Source organism: Pseudophryne corroboree, chromosome 3 (genome assembly GCF_028390025.1).
Source record: "Pseudophryne corroboree isolate aPseCor3 chromosome 3, aPseCor3.hap2, whole genome shotgun sequence".
Taxonomy (NCBI): Eukaryota; Metazoa; Chordata; class Amphibia; order Anura; family Myobatrachidae; genus Pseudophryne; species Pseudophryne corroboree.
Genome location: NC_086446.1, coordinates 371932526 through 371954590, shown reverse-complemented (window position 1 = coordinate 371954590; position 22065 = coordinate 371932526). Strand labels below are relative to the sequence as shown.

Here is a 22065-nt window from a genome sequence, read left to right as displayed (position 1 = left end):
GCCAATCCTGCATAATGTTTACTGTACGCTCTAAGTTTTTGTTTTTTTTAGTCTATGTGGCTTGTCTATTGCTGTATTACCTAAATCTTCAGGATTATGTGCATTGTTTTTTTTTATGTCTATAAAGCGTCTTGATTCCTGTTGGAGAAAGAGCGCTATATAAATAAAATGATTATGGTTATTATAATAATAATAATAATTATTATTATTATTATTATTATTATTATATGATTACTAACTATAGAATGAAAAAGCAAAATCAGATATTTATAGATCTGCTGCTTAATAATCCTGTTACTCCCATATTACCTCTTGTTATAATTCTGCCTATTACTCTGTGTAATCTCATGCTATATACTGTATCATACCTCCCAACAGGACCCTCTCCAGGCGGGACACAATGCTCTGCTTCTGGGATTTTTCTTTCATTTATGATTGCCAGCACCTGTTTTGAACAGATTAATGGATAAGAAAGGTGTTTCAGCACAGGTGATGGCAGTCATAAATTAAAGGGGGGTACTCACGGAGCGATATTCTAAGCAATCTGACTAGATTGCTTAGAATGTAAGCAGGATCGCTCCGTGTGTACCCCATACAGCGATAGCGATGCGCAGACCCGCGCATCGCTATCGCTGGTGCTAGATTGGCCTGCCGTGCAGGCCAATCTAGCGGGTCGCTCATTTCACCCGCTGGGTGAAATGAGCGCGACCCCCCCGGCACCCCCGCACGCTCAGCACAGATCGCGCTGTGCTGAGCGGGGGGAGAGATGTGTGCTGAGCGGTTCGCCCAGCACACATCTCTCCCACATCGGCCCGTCTATATGGGCCTTAAGAGGGAAGTCCAGGAGCAGAGCATTGTGTCGCTCCTGGAGAGGGTCATGTAGGGAGGTATGCTATATATAACATTTCCTATTTCTCCAAATAACCTTTTGCTATACTGTAACTCCAAACCTCATGCTATAACTCCTCCTAGTACTCCATATAACCTCATGCTATAACATCACCTATTACACCCATAGGCGTGCGCAGCACATTTTATTAGGGGGTGCACTGTCGGGGGGGCGTGTCTAGCATCATCTATTGACGGTCTACGCAATATAAAATATCCACCCTTGTACCAATCCTAATAAAGCAGATACAGTGTCAGATGTTGTGGTGTGCACCAAACAAACACCCCTGATGGCACTCACTGTAATTACACTGCTCCTCCCCAGCCTGGTCTGGCTGCCCCTCTCTTTCCTCTGCAAGCTGCAGCAGCTTACTTACAAGTCAGTCACTGACACTGACCGTCGCAGTCTAGAACTGCTGCTGCTGGAAAAACGAGTGACGTGTCAATGTTGCTGCCGACCGCCTGCCAGTATTGAATTTGTCTTCCTAAGAGGAACGCTGGCTGCATGCTGATCCTCATCAGTGGCTGGCGTTGGCATAGCATAGAAGGAAAGAGGTGGGTGTGCGAGCAGCATGACGTAATCACATCACATCACGCTGTTTTTGTACATGGAGGTGCAGCCGGGAGTTTGAAAGCCGGTGGCAGTGGCACCCTTGATTAACCCAGGCATCCGGTCAGTAATGCAGTCCTGACAGGGTGCAGTGCAGAGGGGACAGTAATAAGCCTGCTCTGCAATCACTGCATCAGGCATGTGAGATCGGGGTGCCAGACATTAGGGGGTGCCTGTGCGCACCAGGCACCCCCCCTGCGCACACCTATGATTACACCATGTAACCTGATGCTATAGCTCCTCTTATTACTTCCTGCATCCTTTTACTGTCACTACTCCTATTTTTCACCTTCTGATACATACATTTGTATTATTCTATTGTGAAATGTAATGTAATATAAACAAACAATTATTGAGACAAGTATGACAAGTATGCCAAAAAGGTTGCTACACATACAGTGTCTGCGTCATGCTGTTCTAATGTTAATTGATATATTCTATACAGATCAGAGCTGTGTGGAAAAGGAGGACAGGTAAGGCACTGTCTCACCTGTCATAGACTTTTTACTATAAAAATGATTAGAATAATACAAGTAAGATGTTTATAATATATTCTTTGTAGTTTTAATATGCTTTATATAGGTGGTCATTCCGAGTTGATCGCAGCCAGCAACTTTTTGCTGCTGCTGCGATCAACTAGTCCACGCCTATGGGGGAGTGTATTTTAGCTTAGCAGGGCTGCGATCGCTTGTGCAGCCCTGCTAAGCGAAAAGAATTTCAAGCAGAACAAGACTAGCCCTGGACATACTTATGGGTGTGGTGTGGGACCCCCTGGACCCAGGGGCCCGTCTGCACCACACACTGTACCCATTATAGAATCGGCAATGTCCAGATGGATGAGATTACGTATCATTTAGTAGAGTATTTAAGCCTTCAGCAGCATACTAACAGCACCCTTGCCACTGAGGAAGTTGTTTGCTACAATTAAATGCAACAGACAGGACACCACCCCCTACATTTTTTCTTTGGCCCTCTCCACTTGCCCTATCGTCAGCCACCCTGTAGGGCACCCTGATCTTTGGCTGCACTCCCTAAATCGCCCAAGAGCCTAATACAGAAAATCCGAACTCCTCTCTCTATGCAAGCCACTGTACAGACTCATCCGACAAGAATGCTGACACTGTTGTTAACATACATTTCATGCATTTGATAAAAAGTTGGTCTCTAATATTTGTGGGAGTAATTCATGACTATAGGCTGCAGTGACACACTTGCATCCAAATATGCAGGTACTACATCAGGTCATTCTATCCTAGCCCTGTACAACCAGGGGATGCTTAAACAGTGGTGTACATGTGGAGTCACTTATCCCCTTTACAGTTCAAGAAGTGCTTGGAAATAGGCTCTTTCCCACCTGTTTCTCTACCTCTTTTGGGATATTCCATCTTCCCCATGGAATCCTATATAAGACCAAAGTCCTCTTCTTGGCAGCTACAGTACTAAGATACTAGTCTGCCTGCAGACACATACTTAATAGAGACCAACAAGATTTAGGGAACATTAGCCAAATCACTTATTGTATCTATATATTTAAATGGCTAAGCAATTTTTTTTTTTTTTTAGAGCAACTACTCCGCAATGACAACATTACTTTTGATGGTTTAGGTGTCATTTAATAGGGTGTGTGATGTACTGTAGATGTGCAATAAGGTCACATAATTGTGATACGTGGTCAGATTGTTCAGGAATAATGCAATAAAATTGTGATTTTTTTTTTCCCCAAACAAAAAGCACTGAGTGCGGAGTGGGCACTTTCTCCGTGTAAATTGAAGTGAAGCCCTTGCCAATTTTTTTCTGCCCTAAATTCAGTTGATATAATGAATTCTTTCTAACACTTTCAGGATACAGTAAACCTTCGGGATACAGTAAAATGTCAGGATACAGTAAACTGTCAGGATACAATAAACTTTGCCTGAACGCATTGTAGAACACATACAATATATTTTTGCTCGATTTTGAGCAACATGGTTGAGTAGTTTTATTGTTATCTATATTACCATATATTGTCTCATATGGTATCATTGTTTATTTTATACTATAAGTGTTATTGAAGAAACAATATATTAAATACATTCATATTTTATCATATACAGTGTTGACATAACATTTTTATTAATTTTGATCACTGGTGGTAAGAGCAGTCCACTCTTGTTTTTTATCCTCTGGCTTTTGTTAGGGAGGATCAACATCTCCATCAGGATACTGTTTCTGCTCAACCCCCTCAACACTTTGTCATCCCCCACTAAAAAATAAAATGGTAATCTCCTATTAGGTTCTATCACTCCTCCTATTACACCATATAATCTGTTTGTAAATCCTCCTCCTGCTCAATATAAACTCTCCCTATAACTCCTCTTATTACGCCATATAGTCTGTCTGTAAGTCCTCCTATTACTCTATATAAGGTCTCCCTATAACTCCTCCTATTGCTCTATGTAAACTTTCACTATAACTCCTCCTATTACTCTATATAAGATCTCCCTATATCTCCTCCTATTACTCCATATAATCTGTCTCTATATTCTCCCATTGCTCTATATAAGATCTCCCTATAACTCCTCCTATTACCAGTGGCGGATTTAGCGGGGGGCGATTAGGGCGAACGCCCCCCCTACACATACCGGCGCTGGGATAGATGGCCGGTCCCGCCGCGGCAGTCATCTGCGCAGTCGCGGTGATCATCTGCGCAGCCGCGGCCAGGCAGCACATCCGGCCGTAAAGTACTTCCGCCCGGTGCCTGGCCTGACGATCTGTTGCCGCAGCCACAGCCAGCACTGTAGTGGAGCCTGGCGGCGGCTAGCAGCCAGCACTGTAGTGGAGCCTGGCGGCGGCTAGCAGCCGGCAGCATGCGTGATCCTGTCCTCTCTCACCCTGACCACTACACCTGCTCTTTTCACAATCAGCAGCATGTACTCCCCTCTCTGCCTTACACAGGTAAGTGGCCTCAGATCTGGGCAACTGGCTGGCGCTGTACAGGTCACAGAGCTGTGCGGTGACCCCTAATATCTGTTGTAATACACATGTTACTAATGGTATATGGATAATATGGTATATAGAGCACGCTGGGATACAGTCAGGGGAAGGGTCATTGCTGGGTGCATCACTGTGATATGAGCAGCTCGCATCCCGCGATGTATGACGGAAAGTGAAATAACGGCGCAGTTCTAGGAATGAGACATCACTCCCCGGATAAGTTTTATCTGCTCTGACAGGCTGCGCCCTGTGCAGAGAGGCTTCTTCTGTATCACCCTCTCCCTGCACATAGTAGTGATGAGGCGAGCCCCCCTTCCTCAGGGGATTTTACTTTGTTTTACCCAGATCCCTGCTGCTTGAGATAATTCTCCCAACTGGATCTGCTTACTAGGAAGGAGTTTCCATAAAGAGAAAAAATGCACACATTATGATGTGTATATATATATATATATATATATATATATATATGTCAAGCAATGTCCGGCACTCCCCACAGACAGCAGAAACAAGACGCCGGGTGCCCTCCTCGTGTTAGGTAGATATGTAAGGGATTCAGGCGGCACTCACGGACTCACTCACTTGTATTTTGATACCTGAGGAAGGATAATAAATCCGAAACGTTGTTGTAAAGACTTGGGGGTCCCAGGTCTTTTGTGAGTGAGTCCGTGAGTGCCGCCTGAATCCCTTACATATATATATATATATATATATATATATATATATATATATATAAGAGAAAAAATGCACACATTATGATGTGTATATATATATATATATATATATATAATCCATAGAAGCAGCCCGGCACTCCGCTGTCCCATAGGGGTATCGCTCCGGTGCCCTCCTAGGGGTATGGTAGCCCCAATATGCAGAAGAGAAGGTAATGGCGGCACTCAGAGTCTTTCACAATGGGGTGAATCAAAGCAAATAGTGCATTTATTGTCAACGTTTCGGGGGACGAACCCCCTTCCTCAGGACACTGCAAACCCCGAAACGTTGAAATAAATGCACTATTTGCTTTGATTCACCCCATTGTGAAAGACTCTGAGTGCTGCCATTACCTTCTCTTCTATATATATATATATATATATATGTGTGTGTGTGTATGTGTGACTGTGTGTGTGTGTTCCCAGATGGACCATTAAAATCAAGTTCGTTACTCCATTAAAGAGTATTGCTGTGGCAGAGACTCTAGTAATAGTGTGTAGTAAAGTTGCAGTGTGTTGTATCCAAGCACTGCGAATACTCGGGGCAGATCCACGCATGTGCTCACGATAGCCGGATACCGCAGGTCCGCAGATGACCAGCACCCAGCGTCACCCCCTCACCCCAGTGGGGACCCCGCACCATGAACATCACCAGGTGCTGTGGGCCTTAATGCTGGCTGCGGCCAAGTGGCTGGTGCGGCCGGAGGAGAAGAGCATGGCTGGCTCCCGAAATGGTGGGGAAAGCCGAGGCCCAACCTCCTAGCAGCACAGAGATGCTCGACCCCTGGGACTGTTCTCTGTGTCGGGCTCGAGTGATGTCCTGCTGCTAAGGTAATCTCGTTTAAGTGGGAGGGGCATAACTAAGTGGGAGGAGTAAGAGTAGAGAGGGGAGGAGTCAGTATAAATTTTTCATCCGCCCCCCCTAAAACTAAAGTCTAGATCCGCCACTGCCTATTACTCTATATAAACTCTCCCTATAACTCCTCCTATTACTGCATAAAATGTTTGTAACTCCTCCTCTTACTTTATATGAACTCTCCCTATAAATCCTCCTATTACTCCATGTAATCTGTTTGTAACTCCTATATAACCTCTCCCTGTTACTCCTTCTATTACCCTATATAACCTCTCCCTATAACTCCTCTTATTTCTCTATATAACCTCTCCCTATAACTCCTCCTATTACTCTATATAATATTTCTCTATAACTCCTCCTATTACTCTATATAACCTCTCCCTATATCTCCTTCCTATAACTCCTCCTATTTCTAAATATAATCTCTCCCTATATCTCCTCTTATTACTTTATATAAATTATCCCCATACCTCCACTTATTACTGTATATAATCTGGTTGTAAATCCTCTTATTACTCTATATAAACTCTCCTTATAACTCCTCCTATTACTCTATATGAACTCCCTATAAATCCTCCTATTACTCCATATAATCTGTTTGTAACTCCTCCTATTACTTTATATAACCTCTCCCTATAACTCCTCCTATTACTCTATATAACCTCTCCTTATAACTCCTCCTATTACTTTATATAACCTCTCCCTATTACTCCTTCTATTACTCTATATAACCTCTCCCTATAACTCCTCTTATTTCTCTATATAACCTCTCCCTATAACTCCTCCTATTACTCTATATAAGATTTCTCTATAACTCCTCCTATTACTCTATATAACCTCTCCCTATATCTCCTTCCTATAACTCCTCCTATTTCTCAATATAACCTCTCCCTATATCTCCTCTTATTACTTTATATAAATTATCCCCATACCTCCACTTATTACTGTATATATTCTGGTTGTAAATCCTCTTATTACTCTATATAAACTCTCCTTATAACTCCTCCTATTACTCTATATGAACTCCCTATAAATCCTCCTATTACTCCATATAATCTGTTTGTAACTCCTCCTATTACTTTATATAACCTCTCCCTATAACTCCTCCTATTACTCTATATAACCTCTCCTTATAACTCCTCCTATTACTCTATATAACCTCTCCGTATAACTTCTCCCATTTCTCTATATAACCTCTCCCTATAACTTCTCCTATTACTCTATAAAAGATTTCCCTATAACTCCTCCTATTACTCAATATAATCTGTCTTTAACTCCTCCTATTACTCTATATAACCTCTCCCTATAACTCCTCCTATTACTCTATATAACCTCTCCCTATAACTTCTCCTATTACTCTATATAACCTCTTCCTATAAATCCTCCTATTACTCTATATAACCTCTCCCTATAACTCCTCCGATTACTCTATATAACCTCTCCCTATAACTCCTCCTATTACTCTATATAACCTCTCCCTATAACTCCTGCTATTTCTCTGTCTAACCTCTCCCTATAACTCCACCGATTACTCCATATAACCTCTCCCTATAAATTATCCTATTACTCCATATAATCTGTTTGTACCTCCTCCTATTACTTTATATAACCTCTCACAATAACTCCTCATATTACTCTATATAACCTCTCCCTATAACTCCTCCTATTACTCTATATAACCTCTCCTTATAACTCCTCCTATTACTCTATATAACCTCTCCCTATAACTTCTCCCATTTCTCTATATAACCTCTCCCTATAACTCCTCCTATTGCACTATAAAAGATTTTCCTATAACTCCTCCTATTACTCCATATAATCTGTCTTTAACTCCTCCTATTACTCTACATAACCTCTCCCTATAACTCCTGCTATTTCTCTATATAACCTCTCCCTATAACTCCTCCTATTACTCTATATAACCTCTCCCTATAACTTCTCCTATTTCTCTATATAACCTCTCCCTATAACTCCTCCTATTACTCTATATAACCTCTCCCTATAACTCCTCCTATTACTCTATATAACCTCTCCCTATAACTCCTGCTATTTCTCTATATAACCTCTCCCTATAACTCCTCCTATTACTCTATATAACCTGTCCCTATAACTCCTCCTATTACTCTATATAACCTCTCCCTATAACTCCTGCTATTTCTCTATATAACCTCTCCCTATAACTCCACGATTACTCCATATAACCTCTCCCTATAACTCCTCCGATTACTCCACATAATCTTTCTATAACTCATCCTGGGTATGAGCTTTAAAATTACATATACTTCCATTTAACACTTGGCAGCTAAACAATTGCTTCGGGAAGCTTGAGAAGGAGGGGTTAGTTGTGAACTCCTTCCTCTGCCCCCAGAGAAGCCTGGTAGACTGGCTGCGATGCCCTCTGTCAGTCTCTGGCATGGCCTGAATACAGTAGTGGAAAACAGCGGCACTCCACTGGCTTTTTCAAAGTAAAAAAGCTTTCTTTATTGGTCCTATGCCATTTCGGGTATCAACCCGTTGTCATTAATTGAATATTTTGTCCCTGACGACGGGTTGATACCCGAAACGGCTTAGGACCAATAAAGAAAGCTGCTTTACTTTGAAAAAGCCCATGGAGTGCCGCTGTTTTCTGCTATTATATATATATATATATATATATATATATAGTCTTCACAGCTATATATATATAGTCTTCACAGCTATAAAAGTCTTGTGAGTACAACCTCTCTGTTATCCTCTATATATGGGTTGAACACCTAAGGAGGGCACTGGAGCATGCTGCTGAGCACTGTGAGTGCCTGTTTCTACATTTTTGTTTATATATATATATATATATATATATATATACTCCTCCAAGAATCACGGCACTGGAGACGATTTGTATAGAAGCAAATAACTTGTATTAGGGTAAACGCACGTTTCGAGCTTCAGCTCCGTCCTCAGTACCTAACAAGATAAACCAAGATTATCTTGTTAGGTACTGAGGACGGAGCTGAAGCTGGATCCTTCAACTTCAAAGCAGTTTGGATGAGCTACAACTATTTTAGATACAGTAAAAATACAACATAAAGCCAAAATGCTTAGTAAGAGACTGATGAGATTTATATGTGGATGAGAAAGATGCCAGTGCCTGGATTCCTGGTCCCCTGTAAGATTATGGTACTTACAGTGTGATGGAAGGAAGGAACGGTGCAGGCAGGTGAAGATGCTCCAAGGCTCCTCTGTCGCTCTATTTTCAGGCAGCTCAGGACAATCTGCTTTGTCTGCTGATTCCTCTGTGGGTTTTTATCTCTTGAGATAGCAGGAGAATGGCAGCTCCTCCTCCCCTTCAAACTTCGCTGCTCAATCTCCTATGACAAAACACTCACTCATCTCTAATTGATCAATCATTTTGCTATTATAGTGTCTTGTGTGTTTTGGGGTTAAAAACAAGGGGGAGATGTGGTGGTAGAGGTGTGTGGGTGCAGTATAAACTGTCTATTAACCTTCTGATTTGGGACATAATCAGCTTTTACAACTCAATTTTGGTAGCATTTTATCATTGCAGATAGTAGTTAATAGTTAATGCAAAGGTTATACGTTTGGGAAAAATATTTAGACATTCACCTTTGTTTGTTCAGATAAAAAGAAGTAACCCTCTGCTTGTATTAGCTTATTACTTCTGAATCGCTGCTTACCCCTGTATGTGTGTATGTGTATAATATTAGTATCCCCAGACATTGGACCTGTGTCTGATTTGGACAGACCCTTCTGGCGATTATCAGCAGATTTTCCATGCGCCCTAAGGCTGGGCATGATATTGGCATGATTTGTCATATTGTAACAACAAATCATGCATGTTGTTTAGCATGCATGATTATACAATCTCGCGGGTCGCATTCGATAGCTATTGGTTGGCCGTGCTGCACGGCCAATAAAACGATATCATGTATGACCCGGTGCAGTTTAAGGAATGATGGAAAGAGGGATTGTTCACCAAATCGCTCAGTGGACCTCATTCAGGTCCAGTTGCTGCTGCTTTTCATGCAGCAAAGTAACGATTAATGGTACTTTGCGCATGCACAGAACCCGTTCTGCATGTGCGTGAATAGGTCCTGCGATGTAGGAAGCAGAATGGCAGTAGACTGTCAGTGATTGACAGTCTGTTGCCATCTGGGGGCAGGGAGGGGGCAGCGACAGCCTCCATTTCCCTGAACCAGGCTGGAATTGAAATGGAGGCTGGACTGGAACCTGATAGTAACAGGACTGGAACCAGAATGGAGACTGGACTGGAACCAAGTAGTATCCAGACTGGAACCGGATTGTTGGCTGGACTGGAACCAGATAGTAACTGGGCTGGAACTAGAATGGAGGCTGGACTGGAACCAGATAGCAACAGGGCTTGAACTGGAATGGAGACTGGACTGGAACCAAGTAGTATCCAGACTGGAACCAGATTGGTGGCTGGACTGGAACCAGATAGTTACCAAGCTAGTACCAGAAGGGAGGCTGGACTGGAACCAGATAGTAACCGGGCTGGAACCAGAATAGAGGTACTGACACCTTAGTATCAGGGAGCCCAGTGTACTGGCGATTTGGGAGTGACCAAGCTGCTCCCTTTATAGCAGTCTCTTGTGATTGGCTGCTGTGATCGGAATGGCTGAGATAAATCAGATGACTGCCTCCCATGTCAGTGTTTTGGTGGGAACTTTGGTTTGTAGCAAGTAGTGGAGAGCTGCGGAGAACAATGCCTAGAGACAGCTCGAAACTGAGGGAGGTGCTATGCAGCAGCAGGGTGTCCAGACCTCAGTGCCCACTGGGAGTGGTGCTTGCATATGGACCTCAGCGCCCCCATGAGCAGCGTGAGGGCATGATGAGAGTGGACCACAGCACCAGCCTGGAGAGACATTTCAAAGGTAAATATGATGTTCTAGAACTCTGGATTGTGACAAGTGGCATCTAATAATGTGATGTATATTTTATATTGTAAATATATTCTTTTTATAATATGTCTCCCCCAGCACATTATTTGGTCGAAAAACCATAAATGATAGGGAAAAATATTTTCATGTCATCTCCATTCCAACACTCCTGCACAACATTTGGGTTATAATTCCGAACAAATATACATCTACCTTCTAGTATCTGTCATCAGTGCTATAGAGAGCACTGCCAGGTGAAAATTGCGGTAGGCATGGCAGTGCACCTTTTGAAAATACCGGGCCCCTCCAACTTGCTGGGCCTGAGTAATTAGTACCCGATCCTCCCTCTCGGTGGGCCTGCCTGTCATTCCACATTGTGAGGCTCCCATGAACAAGCACAGCTGTAAAACGTACAGTGCGTCGGGGATCGGCGTCACTATGTGACGTCATCGCGGCTACGCCCCTTCCGGAAATGAGTGGCCGCATCCAGTGGCGTAACAAGGCGGGTGCGGGGGTGCGGCCTGCACCAGGGTGTGATACCTGGAGGGGGTGACACCAAATGTCAGCTCCTCCGCAGTGACAGGAGCCAGGTGCTGCAGTGTGAAATTCTGCTACAGTACCCAGCTCCTGTCATAGCAGAGTAGCTGACAGCGCACTAAGACCGTCTCTGGGGGAAGTGATGCTGGGCACACCCCCAGAGTGACGATTCCAGGATCCCTGTGAAGCCACGCCCCTAACTGTAAGGCCACGCCTCCTTTTGCCACGATCGCGGCAGGAGATCAGGGGTGCAAACTGGGTGTCACCACACCCGGTGACGCCTCTGGCCGCATCACAGAGGCCGAAGACGGAGAGTCTGAATGAGGAGACACACAGGGGAGACACTAGGGGCACGGTCAGCGCAGCCTGTTTCCTGTGCGGCTGCACACCGGCGATTAGCGCTACCGCTACCCGGGCTCAGTAATGTATAAACTCTACCTACCTAACCCCTCTCCTATCAACATTCATCTCTCCTCCCCCTTCAGCTGGGAACCGAGGTGCAGCAGTAGAGGACTAAGTTGCAGCTCTGATTATGTTTACATACTAAGGGGGACATGTACTAAGCAGTGATAAAAGTGGAGAAGTGAGCCAGCAGAGAAGCTTCCCATGGCAACCAATCAGCTGCTCTGTATATTTTTATAGTATGCAAATTTTAAATGTTACATCAATGCTGATTGGTTGCCATGGGCAGCTTCTCCACTGACTCATTTCTCCACTTTTATCACTGCTTAGTACATGTCCCCCTTTGTCTTCAATATGCATGAACTTGCAACTTTATTATGACTCTGAGACAATGTTTCTCTTGAACTCAGCTGATACTGTACATTTATATCAGGATCCGTACATTCTCTGATCAAGTGATTTAGCTACACAGTGACAACATGATATTTTAGATATTATTGTATGTTTTGTTTGTTTACAACGGTGAATTCAACTGCTACCCCAACCACTCTGATGGACACTTGTACATGATTGGAATATTTATTCCTTACAGTATAATTTTGACCTGATAGTGGATTAATTAATACATGTGGTATTGTGTTATAGAACATGTGATATCTTTTTATATTTTCACCTGCAGCACATACTGATTGTGAACTCATGAGATATTATGTTATATGTAATCCAATGCATTTGCTTATTAAAAACATCTTTTAAAGTATACCCATTTGTAATATAATTCTCTATGGTGGTCATTCCGAGTTGATCGCTAGCTGCATTTGTTCGCAGCGCAGCGATCAGGCAAAAAAATGGCAGTTCTGCGCATGCGTATGCGGCGCAATGCGCACGCACGACGTACGGGCACAACGAACGATGCAGTTTTGCACAGGGTCTAGCGATGAATTTCAGTCGCACTGGTTGCCGCAGAGTGATTGACATGAAGTGGGCGTTTCTGGGTGGCAACTGACCTTTTTCAGGGAGTGTGCGGAAAAACGCAGGCGTGCCAGGGAACACGGGCAGGTGTGCCAGGGAAAATGCAGGCTTGGTGGGTGTGTGACGTCAAATCCGGAACTGAATAGTCTGAAGTGATCACAAGCGCTGAGTAGGTTTGGAGCTACTCTGAAACTACACAAAAAATGATTGCAGGCGCTCTGCGATAAAAACGTTCGCACTTCTGCTAAGCTAAAATACACTCCCAGTGGGCGGCGGCATAGCGTTTGCGCGGCTGCTAAAAACTGCTAGCGAGCGATCAACTCGGAATGACATCCAATGTACAGCATTGTGAGTTCTATGTGCAGCATTGTGAGATACAGTACTTTATTGCCTTTTGCCTATAATTACAGTAATAGTCTGATTTTGTATATATCAGTTGGACACATATGCCCCTCGGGAAATTTTGTTTTACCAAACATTTGGTGTTATATATATATAAAAGAAATGTCTTCATCTTTTGAGCTCAATTTTGTGATGCATGTTTAATATCCTATAAGAACAACTGAATATTGATTATTTGTATTCAAATCAACCCAGTACTCCATTTTCTCACTCTCTCATCTGGCTGACAGCTGTACTGAGTCTGACCTGAGCTTTGCTCTTTTCAGTGTACAATTTGCAGTCACAACAGACAGCAGAAGTGTCTTTTCTTCCTTCAGGCCTGGGGGATGAGATTGAACCACTAGAGCTCTAATCAATATCTTCGAACCACTGTGGGTAATTCAACCTTTTATTTCCAACACTCTCTCATCTGGAACGGTTCTGGAGCCAGCGTATTCATGCTTTGGATCCAGGCTTAGTACAGACAGCAGAAGTGGGTTGCCTTCTTTCTTCCATCATCTGAGTGCGACTGCCCACGGTCATACTATTTTTTTATACGCCCAATCCTTATTAATATCTGAAGCTAAGCAGGATAGGCCTGTTGAGTACTTGGATAGGAAACCACCAGGAATAGTGAGTAATGTGGGCTGTTATTCACTACTGGATGATAACTTCAGCTATTGTATATTCTATCCCAACATTTAGAGCTCAATTTGGATTAAGCATCCTGAATTACAATACATGGGGTATATTGTTTGCCTAACTTGTTATTGCAGCACACATTTGATGTGGAATATTTGAGAACTCATCTCTGATGGATAGATGCGATTTAAACTAGAGTGACACCTTGCTGCATGTATTATTATGCAGTTGCATAAAATTCTATAAATGAAGTACATGGAATTTCTCTATGTGCAGCTTACAGTAGTTGGTTACCATATTAACAGATGGACACCGTTTGTCTCCAGGGAAATGTAATTCCCCTATGTATTCGACTTTTTAAAATTCCTTTTTGAGTTTATATTTGTGATGTACGTTTACAACATCATGTAAAAACAACTGAATATTGACTATTTTGTTTTGAAACCAATATACAGACTAACCAACAAAATACAAAACTCAATCTGGATAAAGTATCCTGAATTATATTTTCACCATTCATTATCTTGACCCTGTTAATTACCGGGTGAATCAAGATTTTTACATACAGACCATTGGTCATTATTTTTAACTCTATAAACGCTAAGTTTTAGGTTATTCACCAGCACATCTTTATTTTGATTGATTCATTTTGTTGTAAATTATTTTGAAGAGTGCTCCCAAAAAGGGTTTTTTTTTTTTTGTTTTTTTTGTCTTTTCTCTCTCTAATTTTCATTCCACATTCTTCTCATTTACCATTCACACTGGGCCTAATTCTGATTTGGAAGTAAAGCAACAAAAGTAAGTAACTGTGCTCCTGGGCAAAACCATGTTGCACTGCAAGTGTGTGTGTGTGTGGGGGGGGGGGGGGGGGGGGGGCAGATATAACATGTACTGTACAGAGAGATTTAGATTTGGGCGGGGTGTGTCCAAACTGAAATGTAAATTGCAGTGTAAAAATAAAGCTGTCTTACACTTGTGGGCTGGATGTAGTCATAGGTGTGCGCAGCACATTTTATTAGGGAGTGCACTGTTGGAGGGGGGTGACTAGCACTGCCCACTGGGTGTGTCTATCACCGCCCATCGGGTGTGTCTAGCACCGCCCATCGGGCTTTTCTAGCACTGCCTATTGGCATTTACTGCAAACTAAATAATATAGGAAATTATAGAGTGTATAATGAGAGCTGGCAGTGTCAAAGTCGAAAAATATCACGCTACACGTTGCCATATATTCACCCCATGCGCTTGCCCGCTGCACGTGCACATTCTCTCCCGTGCGTGCGCATATTCGCAGTTGCGTAATGGAGCTTCTACGGCCGTGCGCATTGGCGCGTGGTATGTGCATTTACGGTAGAGTTTGTGTGCGTCTGGTGGGCGACTCAATCGTTACATAGTAAATCCAAATAGTATGTTTTATAGGTAATGTTCCCCTTAATAGTAACTGTTTGTTTATTGTAACTGGCCCCTGGACAGAGGAATTCCTCTTTGCATGATACGAAGGGTCAGACAGGGTTTGAGCAGTGGTGTTTGGTAACTAACTAAAGAACATTTTATTAGAAACAATCCGGTGCTGGTTAGGTAAAGATTAATCGCTCCTGCGTTTAGTTATGTCTATTAGTAGTTTCTGGACATTTACTATATTTGCGGTTCATTATCCATGCGGCGGGAATTCTGAGATTCCCTCCCACCTGAGCAGTTTGATATAGTCACAGCCTACCTGTTCAAACTAACCTATGACCTTTTGTTATGATGCGAGGAGACATTCCAGTGTCCAATGAACAATGAGATTATAGGTCCCTTTGTAGTATACTGTACGCAGTATATATAAGAAACAGCCAGCCTAGCCAGCTCAGTCTTCTCTCCACAAACGGTTTTCATCTTGACTAACTCGGAGCTGGTACCAGGACTGCGCAGCGAATCATTCCCCAGTGTGTGTAAGTTATTCTCTGTGACCATTCTAAATCTCTGACTGTATTCTGCCACGATCTCTCTCTCTCATTGTATGTTATTGTTTGCGATTGTGCCGCTATTGTATGTTTATGTGTAGTTATTCTGCTTAGATATTGATGTTAGCCTGTAGTGTATGAACTGTTAACTGTTTTCCCCTTTTTACATAGCTAGATATTGTTAGTAAAGGTGTTGGAACCTTAGCAAGGTATTGTGTGTTTATTACATTGCAGAGGGTAATCGGAGCGTCTCAATCGCTCAAGCAGCTTTAGTATTAACAAGGTTAAGCAGCGTTGTATCGCTACAGTATTTCAGTAGTAAGGTTTACAGTACAAACTCAATCTTTCACTGTGTTGCATACAAGGTTTACTGAGTGTCATCCCGTGAGCGTCTGCGCCGCTCGTGTTCCCCTCGTGGTCACGAGCGTAGCGTTATGGTAGTCGGCCGCCTATATCGTGCTCGACACTAAGCGTTAAGCTGTGAGCGAGCGTGCCGCATGTGCGTCTCGACCACGGCTAAGCGTCTGCTACGCTAAGTGCGTACCCTTACGGTACCCCATACGCCAATTGCGTACTGAGTCTCTTACCCATTTATAGTGAATGTTATAAGGTAATAAATCGGCATTACCAGCAGTTAGACAGATGATTATGACTGGACTGGTGTGTTAATCTTGCCCTGTGACGGTTCCATCTAGTCATGTCTGTTCCTTCTGCAGCTGCTGCTTTTGGGTGGATGATCCTCCACATCACTTCCACTCCTCTGATTCACTTCATCACCTCTCGTCCATGCACCGATCTTCCACATCCCGTCACACCCTCCACTGATACTCCACATCACCTCACACCCTGTCCTGATACTCCACATCACCTCACACCCTGCCCTGATACTCCGCATCATCTCTCACTCTCCCCTGATGCTTTGTATCACCTCTCACCCTCCCCTAATGCTACGCATCACCTCCCCTTCCGCTGATCCACTGCTTTACCTTACACCCTCCCCTAATCCTCCACATTGACTGTCACCCTTTGCTGATCTTTCGCATCACATCTTACCCTTCCCTGATCCTCCGTATTGCCTCTCACCTCCCCTGCTCCTATGGAGGGTGGGCAACTTAAGTAAAACAAAGCCAGTTTGTGCAAGGGCCTCCAACTTTTTTTTTTCCTGCCAGTACTGTCTGACATGCCTATTTGGACTAAAGTAATCAACCATTTTTTTAAAGTGATGACCATATTATTTGCAGTCACAGTAGACATGTCAGTAATTGTAGGCAGTTCCTTCAGTCCGAACCAGATGTCAAAAGTTTTTGCTGACTGATCTGCCACTGGGTCTCTTAGGAAATTTTTTTTTTTCCTGGCAGCCGCAGCTGCCGGAGAAACTGAAGGAGATGTTGCTCACCAACAGCTCTTTGCTTCTGTGCAGATTTGTATCCACTGGCAAGAAAGACACAACTTACGACTTAAACATAGGATCAAGTATGGTCACCAAAATATAGTGATCTTATTTCAAGAGATTGCTGACTCTTGGATTCTGGCCAGAGCCGTCCCTAACCAATATGATGCCCTAGGCAATATTTTGGCTGATGCCCCCTAGCACCACTGCTGGTTCCGCCTCTGACCTTGCACCTCTTTCCCAGCACCATCACCACTCACCCATAGCAGTCCTTATTTTGGTGTTTGTACCCCCTATATTTTAAATAGGAGCAGTTCGCACATTTGGCGCTCAGCCCAAAAAGGGGTGTGTTTTTGCTGGCAAGGGGCATGGCCACACAATAGTAACCCCAATTCCAATTACGCCACACAGTACTGCAACTTTATTCACATTTGATCATGCGATAGTGTCCATAATTCATATTACATCCCACAGTAGTATAACTTTACCTTATAAACGTTACTCCTCACAGTAGAACCCCTTATTCACATTATATCACACCGAATTGCTCCTTATTCACATTACACCACACCCTATTGCTCTTTATTCACATTAGACGACACAGTAGTGCCCTTTCTATACGAAACGCCACATAGTAGAGCACCTTATACACATAATGCCACAGAGTAATGCCCTTTACACATATGAGACACATTATTAATGTCCTTAGAAACATAATGCACCTTACATATTATGACAACCTTTATTAATGCCCTTTTACACATACTGTAATGTCCCTTACACATATGCAGCACATTATTAATGCCCTTATACACATAATGACACACATAGTGCCCCTACACATTTGCTGCACATTATTAGTGCCCCTATACACATAATGACACACATACAGTAGTACCCTGTTATACATATGCCACACATTATTAATGCCCTTATACACATAATAACACACATATGTTGCACATTATTAATGCATTTTTACATGACACATATAATGCTCCTAACTCATATTCCGAACACTACTGCACAACCAACCATATGAAATGCTACACACAGAATATAGGCATGCCGCATATCATTTTAATCAGCAGAAGCTGCTGATGCCCCTAGGCATATCAAATGCCCTAGGCAACTGCCTAGTTTGCCTATGCCTATGGCCGGCTCTGATTCTGGCGAAGCAAATGAAGGGCTTGCTCTATGAGTCTGACATACTTAGCGGAATCGCTTCATTTCAACTCCTCCTTCAATATCTCCAGCTAACTTCTTTTTCCAAGAGTTTAATCCGGGGAATTTAAATTAGAAATGGAGCGCTTTATGAATAAAATAAGAAACAGTTAAAATGTCAAAAACAAAGGGGGGGGGGGGGGAATGTGACACATAGGGGTCTATTCAATTGAAGTTGGAATTGCCGCCGAGTAAGAAAGACGACAGTTTCCGACTTTTTTATTGTCAAATCAGGATTCAACCTATTCAATGGAGCTGCTGTTTTTCCAACTTGTCAGCAATTCCGACTTGTCAGAAAACACGTGGATTGGCGGATTAGCCACGGATCCACGTGTTTTGTCAAATTAGCATCTAATTCTGACAGTTTTTTGGCCCATTTTCGACAATGCTGATCCGACTTCGAAAAAAGTCGGATCAGCATTGTCGGAAATGGGCAAAACCTGTTGGAAATGCCAGCTAATTAAATACTGCAGTGGTAGGGGCAGAGAGTTAGCCTCCGGTACTACCACTTAGTGTGGCTCCCGCACCCGGTAATTAAAGGAACCCTGGCAGCAGCGGTGTACGGACTCCATACATAGGGGGTATTCAATTCTTGTCGGAAACTGCCATATTGTTGGAAAGATGGCAGTTTCCGACAGGTTTAGGTCAGAAGGAGTTCCAACCTATTCAATCCTGCCCCCTTTTTTCCAACAAGTCGGGAAATCCAACTTGTCAGAAGCCTGTCCAAATGCATGCGGATTGGCGGCTTAAGCCGCCAATCCACATGTATTGTCAGAAGCGTGGCCATACCAGACAGGTTTTAGCCCCGTTTCCGACAATGTCAATCCGACTTTAAAAAACGTCGAACTGGTATTGTCGGGAACTGCCCAAACCTGTCGGGTTTGGCCGGGCATTGAATACTCACATGTCGGATCCTTTCTGTCGGAATGGATCCGACATGAATTGAAAACGCCCATAGTCCTGAAAGTGCTGTAAACATCAGTAACCACCACCAGTTTATTTTTACAGGTATTCACATTTATGTGTCACATCCGCCTCCTTTCTTTTTGACAATTTAACTTTTACTTATTTTATTCATAAAGCATTCCATTTCTAATTTACATAGTTACTGTTCTAATTTAACGGAGCTGCTGTATACAAATAGCGCAGTGATTATTTGCACAAAAATAATCAAGGGAATTTCCATTAAGCTGGCAGTGTCTAACTTCACATATGGCAACTTCAAAGGATTTCAGAACCTTGCACAACACGAAAAGTATTCTCCAGTGCGCTTGACTAAGAGGCATTCCGCTTTCTTTCCCTATAAATAATTGGTTGAATTCCACCTCATTACTACCTCTTGCTTCGTCTGATGGCTGTGAAAATTCAACAGATCTTACAAGTGCTGCAATCTTCTACATGCACTTGCATAATGGTGAAAATGTCCCGAAATTTTCTGGGACATGGACATCATCCCCTGCACGACCCTGTAATTTTTATGAAAAAAAAAATCTGAATTGCCAAGTTTTTTTTATGTGCGTTATAAGAAATTACATATCTGGAGGAGAGTCTTACTGGGGTAAGCCATCTTGCTATGACATCCCTGAATTTTTCTAACAGAATGACACTGGTATGCTAACTAATCAATCCTTCTCTCTGTTTCAGCAACTAGGGCAGTATGGATGGTGTAATGGTTAGCATTACTGCCTCACAGCTCTGAAGTTATGAGTTTGATTCCCACCATCACCCTAACTATGTGGAGTTTGTATATTCTCGCCTTGCTTGCGTGGGTTTCCTCCAGTCTGATTTCATCCCACAATCCAAAAACATACTGGTAGTTTAACTGCTCTTAACTAAAAAACAAGATTATACATTTATAATATGTGCATTAGATGGGCCAATTGCTGTCAAATTCTAAGCTAATAGTTCTTTATTCTTTCTACAGAAATTCAGAAGAGAAGAAAAGGTGAAGAGAGAAGAATTAAATTAATTTACATGCCCCTTCCTTCCTTCCTTCCTTCCTTCCTTCCTTCCTTCCTTCCTTCCTTCCTTCCTTCCTTCCTTCCTTCCTTCCTTCCTTCCTTCCTTCCTTCCTTCCTTCCTTCCTTCCGCATCTCCAGCATTATCCGACACAGTAGTGTATATGAAATGCAAAAGGAAAGGATGCCTATACCATCGCATTAAAATTTTATATTGAGTTTCCCTTACTTGTATACAAAAGGAGTTTTGAGGAATATAGCTTCCCAGTCTTTGAGAGTGATACATCCAAATCTTTTTCCCAAGGTAAGATAAAGGAGGGAGGTAAGATTCTGTAATAACTTATATAAGGTGGAAATCATATGTGTAGGACTATAGGGAGCTATACAAAGTCTTTCAAATGGTGTCAGTTCTCTAAAGGCACAGGAGGCTCTATCAACCGAATTCAAGTCATGTCGGACCTGTAGGTATTTCCAGAAATCTGAATGTGAAATTCCCCATTTTTGAGGCAATATCCTCAAGGCCTGCAGTCATGACTTGGCCTGCAAGCATTTGTTAAGGATGTATTTTAAGGATGAAGTTAGAACCGGAACTGAAACCCATCTCTCCTTTTTCACAGGTAAAAAAAAAAACATCCTCATGCTAGTATATCTGAGTTTATCATCTCTCTGGCTACACTTTTCACACCCCAAGAAAGTTTGTCTGCAACTGTCTGTGATCTGTCTCTAATGCAAAAACCCTCTCTTAATTAGCTGAACTTCTGATTGCACACCTCCCCCTTTGCCAGCTGATATAGTTGTAGCATTTAAGAGCAATATCCTTAAGGCCTGCAGTCAGGACTTGGTCTGCAAGCATTTGTGAAGTATGCATTTGTTAAGGATGTATTTTAAGAATTAAATTAGAACCGGAGTTTGAACTGGATTTGGACTTTGGACTACACTAGAATCTCTAATTAAATCTAGTTCCACAAACATTGCAACTCAGGATCATTATGTGTCCTCTCCTCACCTCTGCCATGAGAACACCAGGACCAATGCCTACTACTCCTCTGTCGGAGAACATCATCACTGCCCCCGAACCTACCCCTCAAGTTGAGCAGGGAACTGAGGGGGGAGAGCATCGGGACCAGGACCAGCAGGGTCATTTCCATTGAACAGTAGTATGCTCCCCACATTCCCACACTCACCTGCACTGCTCCCATGAGACCAAGTCATTATAATTTTCTCAAAATAATGCTATTACAGTTTTCCTTCTTGTTGGTTCCTGCAAATGTGTTTTTTCTTCTTTTTCTTCTTACACCATACTTCAACCCCACTGTATGCTATTCCTGTAATGTTTACCTTCACTGATTGCACACCCTGCCAGCAGCAACCTATGCAGTGCGCTCCACATGGCTGCCTTGGATGGTTCCTCCGTGGGCAGGGTGTGCTTCATTTAGATCTTTCCATGCAGGGTTTAGCATACTACTACAAACGTGTCAGTTTGCCCATACATGCATTTCGTCCTTGTATGGCTCATCTCCCACAGTGTAACCATCGTAGTGCACGCAACATGGCTGGCTCATTTGGTGCACTTGTGGATGGGATGAAAAATACATGGACCTGATGGTTTTGTTGGAACCCTACTCTGAACTTTAGAACTCTGCAATTTCCCCATTTTGTGTTATCTCTTCCAGGGGTAGACTAT

General features: G+C 42.9%; 1 protein-coding gene across 1 annotated transcript in view; it reads right to left on the bottom strand.

Moving 5' to 3' along the window:
- Positions 1-22065, bottom strand: part of LOC135057284 (uncharacterized) — a 45204-nt gene that overhangs the window by 8732 nt on the left and 14407 nt on the right. Inside the window, exon 2 of the mRNA XM_063963174.1 lies at positions 9199-9381. Within this exon, the coding sequence (XP_063819244.1) occupies positions 9199-9381 (183 nt within the window). The remainder of the gene's footprint in view (positions 1-9198; positions 9382-22065) is intronic.